Raw genomic sequence first — 15,000 nt, forward strand, 5'->3', positions numbered from 1 at the left:
CTCGGTCTGTGATTGGAAATGATTTGCGACTGGCTGTTATTCAGAGAAAGGAGAGCTGCTACGTAACGGCAGTCTGTTGTGTTTTCTGAACCAGATTGTCTGTGTCAAAGGTTAAAGCTTTCATTAAAAAAAGTAACTCCTTAAAATAACAAACAACCAACAAACAAACAAAAAATATCCCACTATTCTCTAAAAAGAAACCTCAGTTGGTCTTTTTGGAAATAAGGTGCTAGTAATTAATTACTGTAATAAAATTATTAAGTTACATTTAGTCTATGAACACACAAATGTCTGAAAACAGCTGCCAAAGAGAACGCCGGCCTCCAGAGCGTCGTGACTCCCAGTCTGTCTTCTCCTGAGGCCTGGTGCCGTTACAGTTCAGAGTTACCTGAAAAAGCAATACCACTTCGTCGTCTGCCCGGATGAATGTCTCTTCACTCGCCATTATAACTGTTTATAGTTTGCTTCAAACAGATGTTTGTTTTTCCCCGGCAGTTGTCACTATTCTTTCTCCAGACTGCTTCATTACAAAAACAAACAACACCCACTCATGGCCCTGCATGGAAACGACAGTTTTCAGCATTTCAGTGTAAATGGACATCCACATTGCTTTCTCAATGTTGTTGTGTAAGTGTGAAACTTCGCCAATGCAATTTGTTTTTTCTCTCCGGAAGCTCTCTGAACTGATAAAAACAGAGAAAAGTGAGGTTTCTGTGGGTCAACACGTGGCCCCAGAGCGTCTCAGTGATCCTCTTATTTACTGCAGGAAACTGTGATTGAGTCATAAAAGCTGAAACAAACAGAACAAGGCTAAAGGGAGCCTCTGAGACGTGGAAGCAGTAGCAACCATTTAGTGTCAGACACATTTTTAATGATCCATTTAAAAAAAAAAAAAATGTTTGTTTGATAAGATTGACAACTTTCATTTTGTACTTGGACACAAAGTGTCTAGACTGCAAAGAATTTGAAGCATGTTGAAGCCACCGGGTGGTTGTGTAAACACACAGAAAGCTCCAGTTAAACTGGTTGAGCTGGTTTTACTGGTCCACATCCAGTAGGTTTGGAGGGTCTTCGCTCTCTGCTGGCTCCGCCCCCTGCTGACTGGTCTCCTGCAGGAAGAAGGAAACATGCTCAGAGCAGGAAGCTCAAACAAAGACTGTGTGGAGGGGCCGTCCGTCCACCTGCTTTTGGTCAAACCGCAATCCGAACAGATTCGTCCCGTATGTTGTCTGACAGTCAAGACACTGAGCAGAAAAAGCTGCTTACACAAAAACAGAATGAAGTTTGAGGAAGTCCAGGAGCAGGAAGTGGTCTGGATTCAGTGCATATGCTTGAATTCAGGTTTACATCCTACTATGAGACCAGCAGGGATGAGCTCAGTGTGACTTCTATTGTCATTAACCTGATTCATCTGTCCTGAAATTACATGAGAACAATCTCAGTTGTGAAGGCAGGGACACCGTGGGTAAGTCGCTGATTATTCACCTGACTTCGACACAGGAATCAAACTTGTGCACTCATTCACACCTGAAAACGGTTTAGAGTCAACAGCTGTCCTAGTCAGCATGTGTCTGAGCTGTTTGCGCAGAAAACCAACTAAGACCAGTAGATTTGAACCCAGAACCGTTCTGCTGTGAGGGAACACGGATGTGTCCCAGGAGTGAACAGACAAGGCGAAGGCGCCATCAACACTGAGATAAAAACGATTTCTTTTCCCCCAGAAAATGTATTGCACTCATGAAAACGCATTAAGAAATGTCTGTCTGAAAACCACCAAAACACTGCTGTGCTTATACAGGCCTGAGGAGGCGCTGTGACACAGAAATGCACCAAAAACAAAGACCAGACACAATGGCAATTCAGGATGTGTGGGAGGAAAAGAGTCATTCATATGTGAGGATTTACCAAAAGTACAGCTTCTACATTTCAAAACCAACAAATTACTTTTTTTTCTTTTTAAATTTATGGTAAAAGTCTAAACAAGCTCAGCAGCCTTGGCAGGATGAACAGGAGTCCTGAAATCGACTGTTGTGTTGTTGGTTTGGGGCTGTTATGGGAGACACGAGGCTGGTACCTTGACGTTTAAGAAGACACTGACTGAGCGTCTGTCCATTCATCCTCTTTGGAAAATGGTTTAAAAAAAGACTGGTTGTGCTCTCTGAAAACGCCGACTGCCTGTGGATGGAAGTCTTATCTGATAAAAACAGGAATGAGGACACACCTGACTCTGTCTCTGCTCCAGTCCAGCTGAATGTCTGGCTGTGAGTCACATCAGCATCGCCTGTATCTCGCTTTGACGCATTAGAAGCCTTCAGCATCAGCCTAACTCCACACGAGCTGTTTGGTGTGGGCCACATTTTGGTTGATCTCAATTGTTTAATTGCTACTTCTTCTATTTCCAGTTTGAAGTGAATCTCCCTGAAACTAACTCATTTAAACACCACACAACCGGCAGCGCACAGCTGCAGTCCAGCTGTGTGGAACATAGGAAGGAAAGACTAAATGTCAACAGGAGTTACTTCGCCAGGTAACTAGTTATTACTTTTAGATCAGCCATGTTTGAAATAAAGCTGTGGGTGCTTGGAGCTCCTCAGGATGCTGACTTTAAGGAGGCAGCGCTAAAGGTTTTAAACACAACTTAGGCGTGGTTTCTGACATAGTTATTTAAGACTTCAGGAGGCTTGCACACATCATTCTGCTAAATTTATGGCAGGTTTTTTTTCTCTCTCTCTCAGTATTTTCCTTTTTTTGGATGATCCGTCTCAGTGAATTAGCCTGCAGGATCATCCTTGGTGCAGACTGTTCTACTATTCCTTGGAGCACAGGAAGCTTATATTGTGGTTATATTGTAGCATGCACGGTGACTTGGAAGCGTCGCCACCATGCAAAAAGATCACAAGCTGAAACTGATCTCCAGAAGTCACAATGCAAATAGAAAAAAACCACAACATCAGCTGTGAGCGGACAGAGAAAGAGAGTTTTTGCTGACAGACTGACATGTTTTCACTTCAAGGTTGAAAAGAACAAACTAAAAAATGTCATTTGTTTGTGATAAGCAAAGAAGCGGTGAATTATGTGCAACATTTTGTCAAGTGTTGCTCTTTTGAGCCACTGGACTCACTCTTCTAACCCGCATTTGAGTGGAGAGACATGGAGGAAGGAAGATTTGAACTGTGTTTGGAAATGGTCGGTTTACTTGGGTCAGAGTGAGATTTACGTGTTTGTTATTCCAAGAGGAGCTGAACCTGATCTGTCGGTGCTCTGCTGACTCACCCCAAAGGGCTCATTGAAGGCTCTGGAGGCGTTGTACAGGGGGTTTGGGATGGAGACCAGGGTGGGCTTGTTCCTGCCACCCGGTGAATCGTTCTCGTCTTCATTCTGAAACAAAGAAAAAGGCAATAATACTGCTAGCAGGACGACGACGCACAGCGCAGAGCCGCACACCACAAACCTTTGTGTTCAGGTATCACACTCGCCCGAAGATTCAACTCAGCAGACACGCCACTGGCACATTTCAAGCTTTGGCAAAATAAATGTAATCATTTTCAGGCTGTTTGAAGATCCACACACACTCCTACAGCTGGAAGACGGTGGTCAGTCTGGAGACGATGAGCTGTCTGAGTGGAAACAATATGGCTGCAATTCATTTTGAATACCGCTAAAAAATGGTGATGCTTTCCAAACAGTTTTCTGTTCTTTATAAATAAAATATTCTAACTGTATTTCTACTTGACTGCGGTGCTAGAAAAACCATTCAAACACATTTCTTGATAATACAGAGCTACAGTACAGTCTCTGAACTGTCCAGTGGGTGAGGGCCATTCCTTCGTTTCTTCTTCAGGGTAAAACCAGCAGTTTGAAGCCAAGCTGGCAGTGTGTGTGTGTGTGTGTGTGTGTGTGTGTGTGTGTGTGTGTGTGTGTGTGTGTGTTTTGGCTATGCATGTATACTGTGGTGTGACGATAAATGGTTAGATTCTGAAGGAGGCCACCACTGCACTCCCGCTTGCTCAACTTTGGTTTTTTTCTTGACAGGAAGTGGGCGGAGCTCGCCATCACTGCATCCCTCATTATACAGAGGAGCAACATGAGAGGTCTGGAGAGGCGTGAGGACCATCGCTGGCTACAGACAGACTACCACGGAGGAAAACGCAGACAACGAAAATCTGCGTTTAAATAGATTTCACACTTAGGACATTGTTCAGTCCAGTGCAGACCGCCCACTGCTGCCACCCTGCCCATCCCCCCTCCCCCTCCCCCTCCTCATGGACTCACACCCTCCTGTGAGAGTGTCTCCTCCCCCGAGACCCCCCACTGACTGCACTGCTCATCAGCAGACCGCCTCCTCCCTGAACAGCTGACGCCACTCCACAAAGGCAGCTGGCCCTGACCCCCCCACCCCCGACCCCCCACGGTCTGAAAAACGCCCCTCCCCCCCTCTGTGGAGTTCTTCAACATGTCGTCAACATGAGACCAAATCTCCAGAAAGTCCCCGTGCTCTGAAAGACGTCCTGCATTGTCCCGGTGGAGCTGACATCCTGTATCATGGAGACCCTGGAGGGACTCATCCTGGAGCAGCTCCGGCCCCTCGTCAAGCCTCAGCTGGACCTCTTCAGCTCGTCTACCGGCGCCCACTCAGAACTCCGAGAGTCATAGTCTTCAACACCATCAGGCCGACTCTGCTTGGCAGGAAGCCCATGTCGGTGTGTCTGCAGGACTTTGTGTCAGGAAGCGTGGTCAGCAACACCGGGGTCTCTCAGGAGAAAGTCCCTTCTCCCTTCCTCTTCACCCTCTAATATGAACTTCAACTACTGCGCCCGTCGTGTCCAGGAGCTTTCTGATGAATCTGCAGTAGTTGGATGTATCAGCAGGCGTGGTGAGACTGATGGTGGACAACTCTGTCCCTTTCTGCAGCCCAATGTGACAAAGACCAAGAAGCTGGTGGTGAACCTGAGGAGGAACAGGGTGTCTGTGTCCCCCATCTCCATCCAGGGAGCCAGTGTGGACTTTGTAGAGGATTCCAAACATCTGGGGGTGTATCTAGACAATAAACTGAACTGGGAGGAGAACGCCAAAGCTCTCTACAGAAAGAGCCAGAACCATCTCTCTGGTCCAAACTGAGGTCCATCCTGAACAGTCTCTCACATGATGTCCTGGTCTTCAGCAACAAACTCAAACCACCAAAGAGCAGCGTCAAGTCACAGGACATACGTCATTCCTGTGACTCTTTATATTCATAATGCATATTTCAATGATTTATTCTTACTTATTTGATTTATTTCATATTATATGCAATGAATACTCACTGTTGAGCTAGGCTCTGTGGAAATTCACTCTGTGAATGATAAAGTATTTTCTGTTCTTAATATAATTGGTTGAAGCCTTTTTTTGTTTTGCTGTTGCCTGTGCGGCAGCAAATGCAAACAAGAAAGGCCAAACAAACGCCGTACACTTCCTGAAGCTTTCTAAACAATGGCGGTGGAAACGCTCCACATAAATCATATAAATCAGAAAACTCATTTTGCAGTTACAATAGTTGCTTTCACTGTAAACTGGTCCAATTTGGACCAGAAACAAACAACATGTAGGGCTGATAAATCAGAGCAAAAAACAAAATACAACGTATTTTGGTCAATACTGACGTCAAGATTGTTTAATGGGATTACTCACTGACTATGGAAACATCCTTCATTTGCTGAACTTTTTTTTTAAGTCTGTTTCCCTGTATATTTTCTCTTTGAATGAAATTCAGCTGACAAATGCATAGTGAATGTACGTTCTGTGGTGTTTAATTCAAACTCTGAAGTCCCTTGTGCAGGCGCAGAAAAATGATTGATTCAACTGGAATTGGCAAGTGATGAAATCTGGTTTGCCGTTTCCAAAACATGACAGTTTTCATATGAATGAACAACAAACACACAAATTTAGCACCAGCCTCAACATATACAGATGCCAGGAATCTTAGAGGAAACTCACTTTGAAGTAGCGGAAGCGGAAGTTGTCGTTCTTGTGTTTGAGGAGGTAGTAGCCCACCGCAGCCAACACACACGCCAGCAGCACCGTCACCAGGATGGTCAGCGCGGCGCTGCTCGAGCGGGCGTGTCCTCTGGCCGGCGAGTGGAAGATCTGAAGATGACAGGTATCACAAGCCCTTTAGAAACTTTCACACACACACACACACATACTTGTCGGTCCGACTAAAATCACCATGGCAACAGCTACACTTTTCTGCACTGTTGTCATGGAGACATGACTCTGCCAGGTCGTCGGCAGTATTTCCTCAGAGGATGATTAACAAAGATTATTTGTTTCAGCTGATCAGTCATATTTTTCCAAGGGCTAATCAGAGGTGACCTTCCTTATGTGTGCGTTTGCATGTGCATGACTCTGGCAGCCATCTTGGTTTTTTCTTCCCCCCACAACAGAAAACCAAGCACGCAATGTGCATGTGAGGTAAAAATGGTCACTTCCAAGTTCCAAGTAAAGTCTTCATGTTAGCAGGTCTGCATTTACAGTTCACTGGGTTTTTATGAAAGTCTGACCCAACGTCTTTTAAAGCAGTGAAATGTGTCTGTAGAGATTCAGACCATCCATTTCCAGTTCAGAGTTTTTTGCCAGGATTCCTCCTCTCTGTGTTTGACCACAGTGAGCGAGGCTTCTGAACCACGAATATTTAGGGGCGTAACATGTTAAAGACGATCAAATCCAGCCGTCAAACTCATCATCATCCAATCATTCGAATGGTGAGATCAGACAGATACGAAACTTTCAGAAACCTCAAATATGGCATGTGGTACTTTGAGATCAGCACTCAGATCTGCACTTGTTTCTACGCTAGATTGATAAATGAGGGCCACTGTGTTTTGATATTTAGCCATTGTGCTGCAAACAGCAAGTCTGTACCAAGAAAAAAACAACAAAACATCAGTGTTTGTTTTTTCCTAGATTCTCTCCACAGACTCCCAGCCTCTCAGATGAAGCCTGATGTCTGGATTCATTTTATTTATGATGGCAATGTCTGTCCGTATGTATGCATGCATGTATGTATGTATGTATGTATGTATGTATGTATGTGTCCTCAACTTCTTTTGCACAATACTCTCTGAAAGCTGACACAAAGGAAATGTAAAGGAACGATGGAATTGTTTGTAGTCTTGCCATATTTTATCATGGTGAAACATGGTGGTTGCCATGGGGACGGTGACACTTTCCTTGCATCGGAACACCCATCGAGGAGAAGAACGTGACAAAAAGTTGTTTATCAGTAATCAAAGAGACATTTAGTCAAACGAGTTGACCGAAAGGATGCCGGTTCCGTTAGCATGAAAATGAGGCTTTTGAGAGTTATTTAAGGTCTTTACGTCCAAAGTTACTAAAATCTCTACTACGACAGCAATGGTTGCTGATCAGCAGACACAATATATCACCTTTAAATGTAAAGACGGACACACAAAGGAGAATTACAGTCTTTTCTTTTCAAATCAGACTCAATCTAGAAAAAAATGATTATCCAAAAAGGCTGTTGATACCTCCCAGCAAAATTAGAAAGGTTTTAAAATGCAAGGGCTGAAAAGTAAATACAGGAGGGACATGAATGGCAGAAGATAGAAGAGTACTGGGTCTCTTCACTGTGCCTGGGTCCAGATTTAAAGCATGTGGAGGTGTATCAGAGCTGTGGGCACCTCATCACTCGTCCTGAATTTATTTCCTCTGTGGCCACAAAACAAGCTTTCAGAAACCCCTTCGGGTCAAACTGGAAAACCCAAACACTTTTAGTGCCAAGCAATCGCCATAAAAGGAGCTGAAAACGCTCACTATCCCAGTGTGGCAGCATTAAGGCCACAGACAACCTGCAGCTCATCTCGTCCTGTGGAAGATCTAAACATGTGAAGATCCTCTCATGTTGGGGACTTCAGATGTGCACGTCACTCAATGGAAAGCCGCTTTCACTCTTCCTGCTGGGACTCCTAAAAGACTACATTATTTTAAATACAGTGAAATGTTTCTATATGATCCTCACCCCGTCTATGAGATCGACAACACTAAAAGAACACCGCTCCAATATTAGACAGAGCATCAGTCCTACAAAACCCAAATAATGCTTCAACATTACCACAGAGCTGAAACTGCTCTTATTGAAATAACCCCAGGCTGAACCGTGATGAGAATAAATTCCCTCTTCTTATCCTATGAGATCTGAGTTGACCTTGACATCGTTATTAATCATCCTGAAAAGTGGCTGGGTCTTTTTGACTGTGTTGAAGTGGTTCAGAGTCACACAGAGACTGTATTACATCAGCTTTGACATGGTCTACGAAGGTTATGGAGTTCCACAAGGACGCTGTCTCGGTCCTCTATTGTTTTCACTTTCTGCTACCACTTGGTGACATATTCAGAGGTTAAGATCCTCGTCCAAGATAGAAAGATCTCAATGGGAAAAGGCCAACTAATTAACTAAACTACAGTTCTTCAAAAACATGATGATCATCTGCTGCTGGTTAACTGGAGATTTCCATTCAATAAAAGCTTCAACTGATTGGGCAGATATGTGACATGCACAGTGAGACTTTACTTATTTCAGTTCAGTCAGCTTTTAGCACTGTGTATTTTGTGCACATTGCCGTTTTGATAGAAATAAATTTTGCAACATATTGTGCTGTCCTAGCTAGCTAAAGGTCATTGTCCAAGGAGTAACTTCGATAGATGGTAAATTACAATAACTACAGCACAGTCTGACACCGTCCTCTTGAAAACAAATCGCAGCAGGGTTTGTAGAAACAGGTCTCCACAGCAGCCAGTATTGTAAGAATGGCCAGTGATGCCTGTCAAACAAAATAACAAAATAATTCTGGTTATTTAAAATATAATCAAGTCAATAACCCAAGTAACCTGCAGACAGTGTCTCAAAATAGTTGAACCAAAATCATAAAAAAAAAAAAGTGTTTGCAATTCAAAAAACAAAATTATTATTGGCAGGTGATTACCACGTTACTGAAGCTGACTGAAAACATTTCTTTAAATATAATAACTGAAGCCAATAATGCAGAAATCGGAAGGCATTACAAATTATGGTTCTGTCTTTTAAATTATTGGCTTTTGTACAGTTGAAATAGCACACATGATTATGTTAGAGACAGATATTATGTTATGTGCCATTATTCCATGATTATTGGCTACAGTGTTGCCTTGTGGGACAGACGTGACATTTAACTGTAAAACTCAAACTCCCATGCTGCAGGTTTGAGCTAGATGCAAAACTTCCCATGTTTCAGGAAATATTCTCAAATGATCCACATCATTTTTTTAAATGATAGCCATTCCTTTATTCCCCATTTACATAACAACATTTTCAAATGAAAAACGGAAAAATTTCGCTGTGTTTTGGGTGTCGTTGTTGTGTAAACGGGGCCTTAGTCACTGTTTGAACCTAAAACAAACAATCTCAACTCAAAGTATTTCAAGATGATCAATTAAAAAAGTCAAAGCAGCATTCATACCATATGATTAGAAGCACCTTCATAAATCACATGCAAATATCTTATTAGAAAAACTTAATTCAATTACTTTATAGCTTTTACTTGCTGTGAAACAATAGTCTGTATGTGATCCAGAGATAATTTTCAAACATGCTTTAAATTAATGTCTTCAATAGTTGATTATTTTATCAATAACTTGAAGTCAAAAGCTGGCAGCCCTCTACTTTAAATCTTAAAAACTTGGTGGGTTAATAATGCATTTCCATGTGCTGTGACCAAGTCAATACTCAGATTTCTTTTCACAGACTTGAAATGCTCTGAGAAGCATGGAGATTTTTTGCTGGCTCGTCTATCACAGGAGTCCCTCTGTCTCTGTGTTGTTCTGCTGGAGAACGATGAACAAAAGCAAATCAAACCTGCTCTCTGAGATGCTGAGGCTGGTTTCTTTCCTGACGAAGGGAAGTTGCCAGCACTCTTGAACATCTGATGACGATTGTTGCGAACTGCACTCTGGAAGTTTTCATGCGCCTGTCGACACTCAGCGGTGTAATAACTGTCTGTGCCATCCCTCCCTTCAGACTAAACACAGCCGGATGCAATGAACTTAATATTAACTGGGTGACTTTACAGCCAAATGTTGACTTTACTTTCTTCACTGGAATGAGAAACCTGAACGTGACCCACATAGCTGAGATCCAAGTAACTCAGTGAGATCAGTGAGTGGCTGTGAGGTGAAACATCGGCCATTTGGTGGGATTAAAGAGCTGTTGTGAAAGCAGAGATTTAAGATTATTCATCCGTGATCTCTTCTCCATCATGAATATTGATCACCGGTCTGATGTTATCGGAATAAATGCAGCAGACTGAATTTTCATTTCCTCAAAACTGTTCCAAGAAACTGAACACAGCCATCTGCTCTCTGCCACAGCCGCCCAGCAACAGCAGGCAGGGCGACCTATCAGGAGGCAGCACACCAGAGCACCATGGTGGCCACAGTGCCTCCTGGTGGCTGCTGCCAGAACTGCAGCACTTCGCTATAGAAAAGAACTTTTATAATTGTGAGCACACTCAGTGTTCAAGACGTGCTTCAATGATCAATGTTTGAAATTTGAGCGAAAGCGCTTATTGTGAGTCAGACGCTAAGCGTTCAGCCCACATGGTTTACACTGTTTGTTAGTTTTGCTTCTCATCAAATCGTTTTTTTGGATCCAGCAAACACAAACAGTTGTCTGTGTATGAGCATCTGCTTCTAAAAACTTTGCAGAGCTTCTTGAGAAGGATGCAAACTTTCTCCACATTCATTAAAAGAAAAAAAAAATCTCACAAGTTGTACAAGTTGCCACTTTGTGAGGAGACAAAAGACAAAGGGAAGTGAAACCCGATCCCTTCGTCTGTTGTCAAGAGCTGCAGAAGGGCGGTTTCTGGATTCTAGCCAATCACAGAGGTTTAGCGGGAGGGACCTTAAAGAGACGGACGCTCATTTTTATTTTTCTTTAAAGATCATCGATAACACTAAGGCCGATTTTTTTAAGTGTGTGGGCTGGACAAGGACTGAGCATGCTGGCCGAGCATGTGCATTTGAATGCACCATGCATAAACAAAAATAGATGCCAGATTTGAAGAGCGCTTGTGCGTACAGAATGTAGTGAGGCTGTCTCTTTCAAGGATACTGTGGGACGACACTGTGATTATGAATGAACATGCGTGCAAATTGTTTGCTACCAGAGGTCATGTTCACACTGGGCAGTAACGCGTATTTAAAAAAATTTCGAGTACAGATCACAGGTGAGACCAGGCACCACACCTCTTGATGCGTCTGTACTCAGATCACTTCGGGAGGTGGTCTGGCACGCAGTCGCTCACACATGCTTTGAGGTGTGAATGTCTTGGATGGGTCACAGACACGGGCCCGCAGCTGGTTAACACGTCCTACCCAGTGGAGCTTCTGGTAATTTTCTTAGGTTTCATCATTCTTCAATTTCAGTCCATATTCTCCGTGCTGACTTAACAGTGTGTTTATAAACCAGACGGCATTGGACGATATAAACTCCTCCCCGAGCAGCAGCACTGGTTGGTTTAATTTCATGTCAATCATTTGTTGTTTATCATGATCATGGAATATCTCCTAAAGCCCGCCGCCAGGGGTGAGTTTTCTGGCACTTCATGATGTTTTTCTGCTCTTTTATTGCAAATTATTTACAGAAGATGAAGCACACGCAGTGCGGAGCCGAGTGTCACTTCACTCACTGCTCAGCTGTGCAGCGGGAGGTGACAGAGAAGGAACCGATCTCGACCTGCTGGTCCTGCATGCATATTACTGCAATGTGAAGATGGGTATGGCGCCTTGGCCCCCAGCTGTGCTCAAACAATCTGATATGCAAGTTACTGCCGAGTGTGAACATGCCCACAGATATGTGGACTGATGCGGATGCATGGAACACGTCCCAGCGTGAACTCAAAGTGTAGCATGGATGCTGCAGGATGCACAACGCGGGAAGCAACGGAAGAGCCTGAATCGTACCTACATGTACAGGACTGATATTTAGAAACCACAAATAAAACCAAAAAAAGCTATGAAATGCAAATTTTCCCTTCATGTTTTTTGTAGTTTAAATAAAAAGCCAGAAAGTTTTTGATGTTTCAGCCTAAAATTCAATGGCATTTTTATCCTTTTATGTATTAGAGGTAGTTTGAGGTTTCTCCTGTTGCTGTCTTTGTTTTGTTTATGTGTGTGTGTGTGTGTGTGTGTGTGTGTGTGTGTGTGTGTGTGTGTGTGTGTGTGTGTGTGTATGTGTGTGTGTGTGTGTTTATTGCCATGGTTACAGCTTCAAATTTTCCAAATTTAAAGTGTAAGAACAGAAATGACAAACACCGGGCGAATGTGTGTCGCCTCTTCTTATTGGCTGTTGAAGAGTGACTTTGGGGCAACAGCTAATCAGAGTTGATTGGGGTGATTAGAGAAATACTTATCATTGTATTTCATTTTTCTGTATCTTTTCCTATGGTTTGTTTTGTTGTCTGCTTATATATTTTAGATTTTATGTTTGAAGCCTGAAACGTCATCACATGTATTTTCCTACGTTACATTGTGAGGAGAGGAATTGAAAGAGAAGGTAAACCCAGCCTACACTGTCAGCTTTCATAAACTGACCGTCACTTAATTCAAATACTGTAAATAAGTACACTCTGGCCCACATGAAATTTTCAGAAGGATTTCATGTTTATATTGTGAAGAGGCAGAAGCAAAAAGTACCAATAAATATAACTAAATATTAAATGAATAAAGTTAGCCAGGGCAGAAAAAAAAGTTAAACAATCTGACTTTAGAAATTTGATCCCACAATTGAATTAATGTTTGGGGTGATTTAAACAATTTTTACGAGTTTCCATCACGCTGGTGAGATTTCAATGGGTTTCTTTCGATGAGGATTTCATTCCAAAAATGTAGAACATTTAGTATGTTGTTGCCATAGTTACAGACCTTCATCCTGTCTATTTGTTTTGTAATAAGTTTGAGCGTCGAACTTTTTCAGTTCAAATATGGACATTTTGAAGGTGATGAGAGGCATGAAAAGGAAGTGAACCCCAACCCCTATTGTCTGTATTGAAAACCTGCAGGGGGGTGGGGCTTCTGGAGCACGGCCAATCAGAGCAGAGTGGGCCTTAAAGAGACAGACACCAATTCAAATCAAAGACATGACAAAACAACGGTCATTTACAGAAGCAGAGAGATGTTTTAAACCACGTTTGAGGCAAAGACGTATGTGTCCCTTGATGATCCCATCATGGTTCCGATAAGTTAACTCAAACCGGGTTTGTGATCACAAATAAAAGATGCTTCATCCTTTTTGCATTTACAGTATTGAAAACCTTTTTTTAAGCTTTTAAATTATAGATGAAAATGTATCTTTTAACACCAAGTATTACCTGAGTTTGTTCAGACCGTGAGGGAAATGTGTAATTAGTGGAGGTGTGAGCTGCAGAAGTCCCACCGCTCCGAGGCGGATGGAAACGCTCCACCATGTGACACCTGCTGGCTCAGAGGACGCCGCTGCAATCACCAGCTGCAGCAGCCGCTCGGGAGTCCAGTCGCCATCACTCACCGGTGGGGGAGGTGCGGTCAGCGGGGCCTCAATGACGTGGATGATCCCGTTCACTGCAGGAATGTCCCACTCCACCAGCAGCCGCTTGTTCACCAGTTTACGGTTCTGAGGGCACCGTTTCAAATCAGAAATCAATGTCAATAAACATGTCGACATGGTTTAAGCCCGCCGATTGAGCATTAATGTGACGAGTAATGCATGGTGGGGACATCGCTTTCATGTGTTTGGAAGCAGAATTATTGTTTTCATTACAATGGGGGGGGGGGGGGGGGGGGGACGTTGACGTGGAGGTAGACAGGCAAGAGTCCGTAGACAGTAAGATAAATAACATCAATGTTTTAGCATAAATGCTTTCCTGTGGTTCAGTAATGATCTGTAATATGGGCAAATTAAAATAACACACTAAAATAACGTTAAAGTATTTGACCTGCAATAAATATACCATTGGATTTTTGCTTGATTAAACTTTGGTTAACTGTAGGCTCTGTTTTAGCCAGTGTGCTTTATGATGAGAACATTTATTGTGGTGGTTTAGCGTCTTGAAGCTTTAGTTTTGCTTTTAGTGACAAGATTTTTTATTTTTTTTCGAAATATCATCGTGATTTTGTTCCTTAATTATCTGACTATGTCAAAAATGAAGTAGTTACTGATTGGCGTTGTTCAGAGAATATCAAATACATGCGCCTCTGTGTGTGTGTGTGTGTGTGTGTGTGTGTGTGTGTGTGTGTGTGTGTGTGTGTGTGTGTGTGTGTGTGTGTGTTCCCTCTGACCTCACTGCTGTCGGCAGTAACAGTCAGGTTGAACCCGAGTCTGGAGGCGATGGTTTCCTGGTGTCGCAGGTCGCTGTACAGTCGGTTGCTGTGATTGGTGGAGATGTGATATTCCAGATCTCGTGCAGACAGAGTCTAAACACACAAACAAATCAGAAAACTCATGAGAGCTCATGTGCAACTGCTGTGATGATCCGGCCTGCGTGTCAGCGTGTGTTAGATGTTCAATTCGTTTTCACTGTTTTCACACTGAGTTTGTATTTATATGAAAAGTGCTGAACAATATGAAATGATACCACAATGTGATTTTTTTTTCCAAAAATGTGTGATAAATAAAATGTATGATGATGATGATGAATAGCAGCAGCAGTAGTATTATTATTAGTATTATTATTATTATTATTATCATCATGTGGCAAAGTCACTACAATATATCACATAATACCATCATACCACGAAGTTTCTCAGGTAACCCAGTTTGGTTAGCTGATTTGAAACTGGTTAGAGACCAGACTGGTACATCACCTGGTTTTGGGCGAAGCCGGCATTGTGAGGCACAAAAATTGTGACGTTAGACTGTCGATGAGACAAAACGTCCACCAGTCGTTGCCCGGCTGGTGACGAGCTGCTGTAGTCCACCAGAAACTAGAGAGA

At 42.9% G+C, this 15,000-nt stretch overlaps 1 protein-coding gene across 1 annotated transcript in view; it reads right to left on the bottom strand.

Annotated features, from left to right (window-relative positions):
• Positions 1-849: 849 nt before the first annotated feature.
• LOC115388449 (stabilin-1) overlaps positions 850-15,000 on the bottom strand; it is a 124,472-nt gene continuing 110,321 nt past the window's right edge. The window contains exons 65-70 of the mRNA XM_030091601.1: positions 14,872-14,991; positions 14,347-14,481; positions 13,577-13,681; positions 5,974-6,123; positions 3,274-3,378; positions 850-1,109 (exon numbers count right to left, since the gene is read on the bottom strand). Of these exons, the coding sequence (XP_029947461.1) occupies positions 1,038-1,109; positions 3,274-3,378; positions 5,974-6,123; positions 13,577-13,681; positions 14,347-14,481; positions 14,872-14,991 (687 nt within the window). The 3' untranslated portion in view covers positions 850-1,037. The remainder of the gene's footprint in view (positions 1,110-3,273; positions 3,379-5,973; positions 6,124-13,576; positions 13,682-14,346; positions 14,482-14,871; positions 14,992-15,000) is intronic.

This window comes from Salarias fasciatus, chromosome 5 (genome assembly GCF_902148845.1).
Source record: "Salarias fasciatus chromosome 5, fSalaFa1.1, whole genome shotgun sequence".
Taxonomy (NCBI): Eukaryota; Metazoa; Chordata; class Actinopteri; order Blenniiformes; family Blenniidae; genus Salarias; species Salarias fasciatus.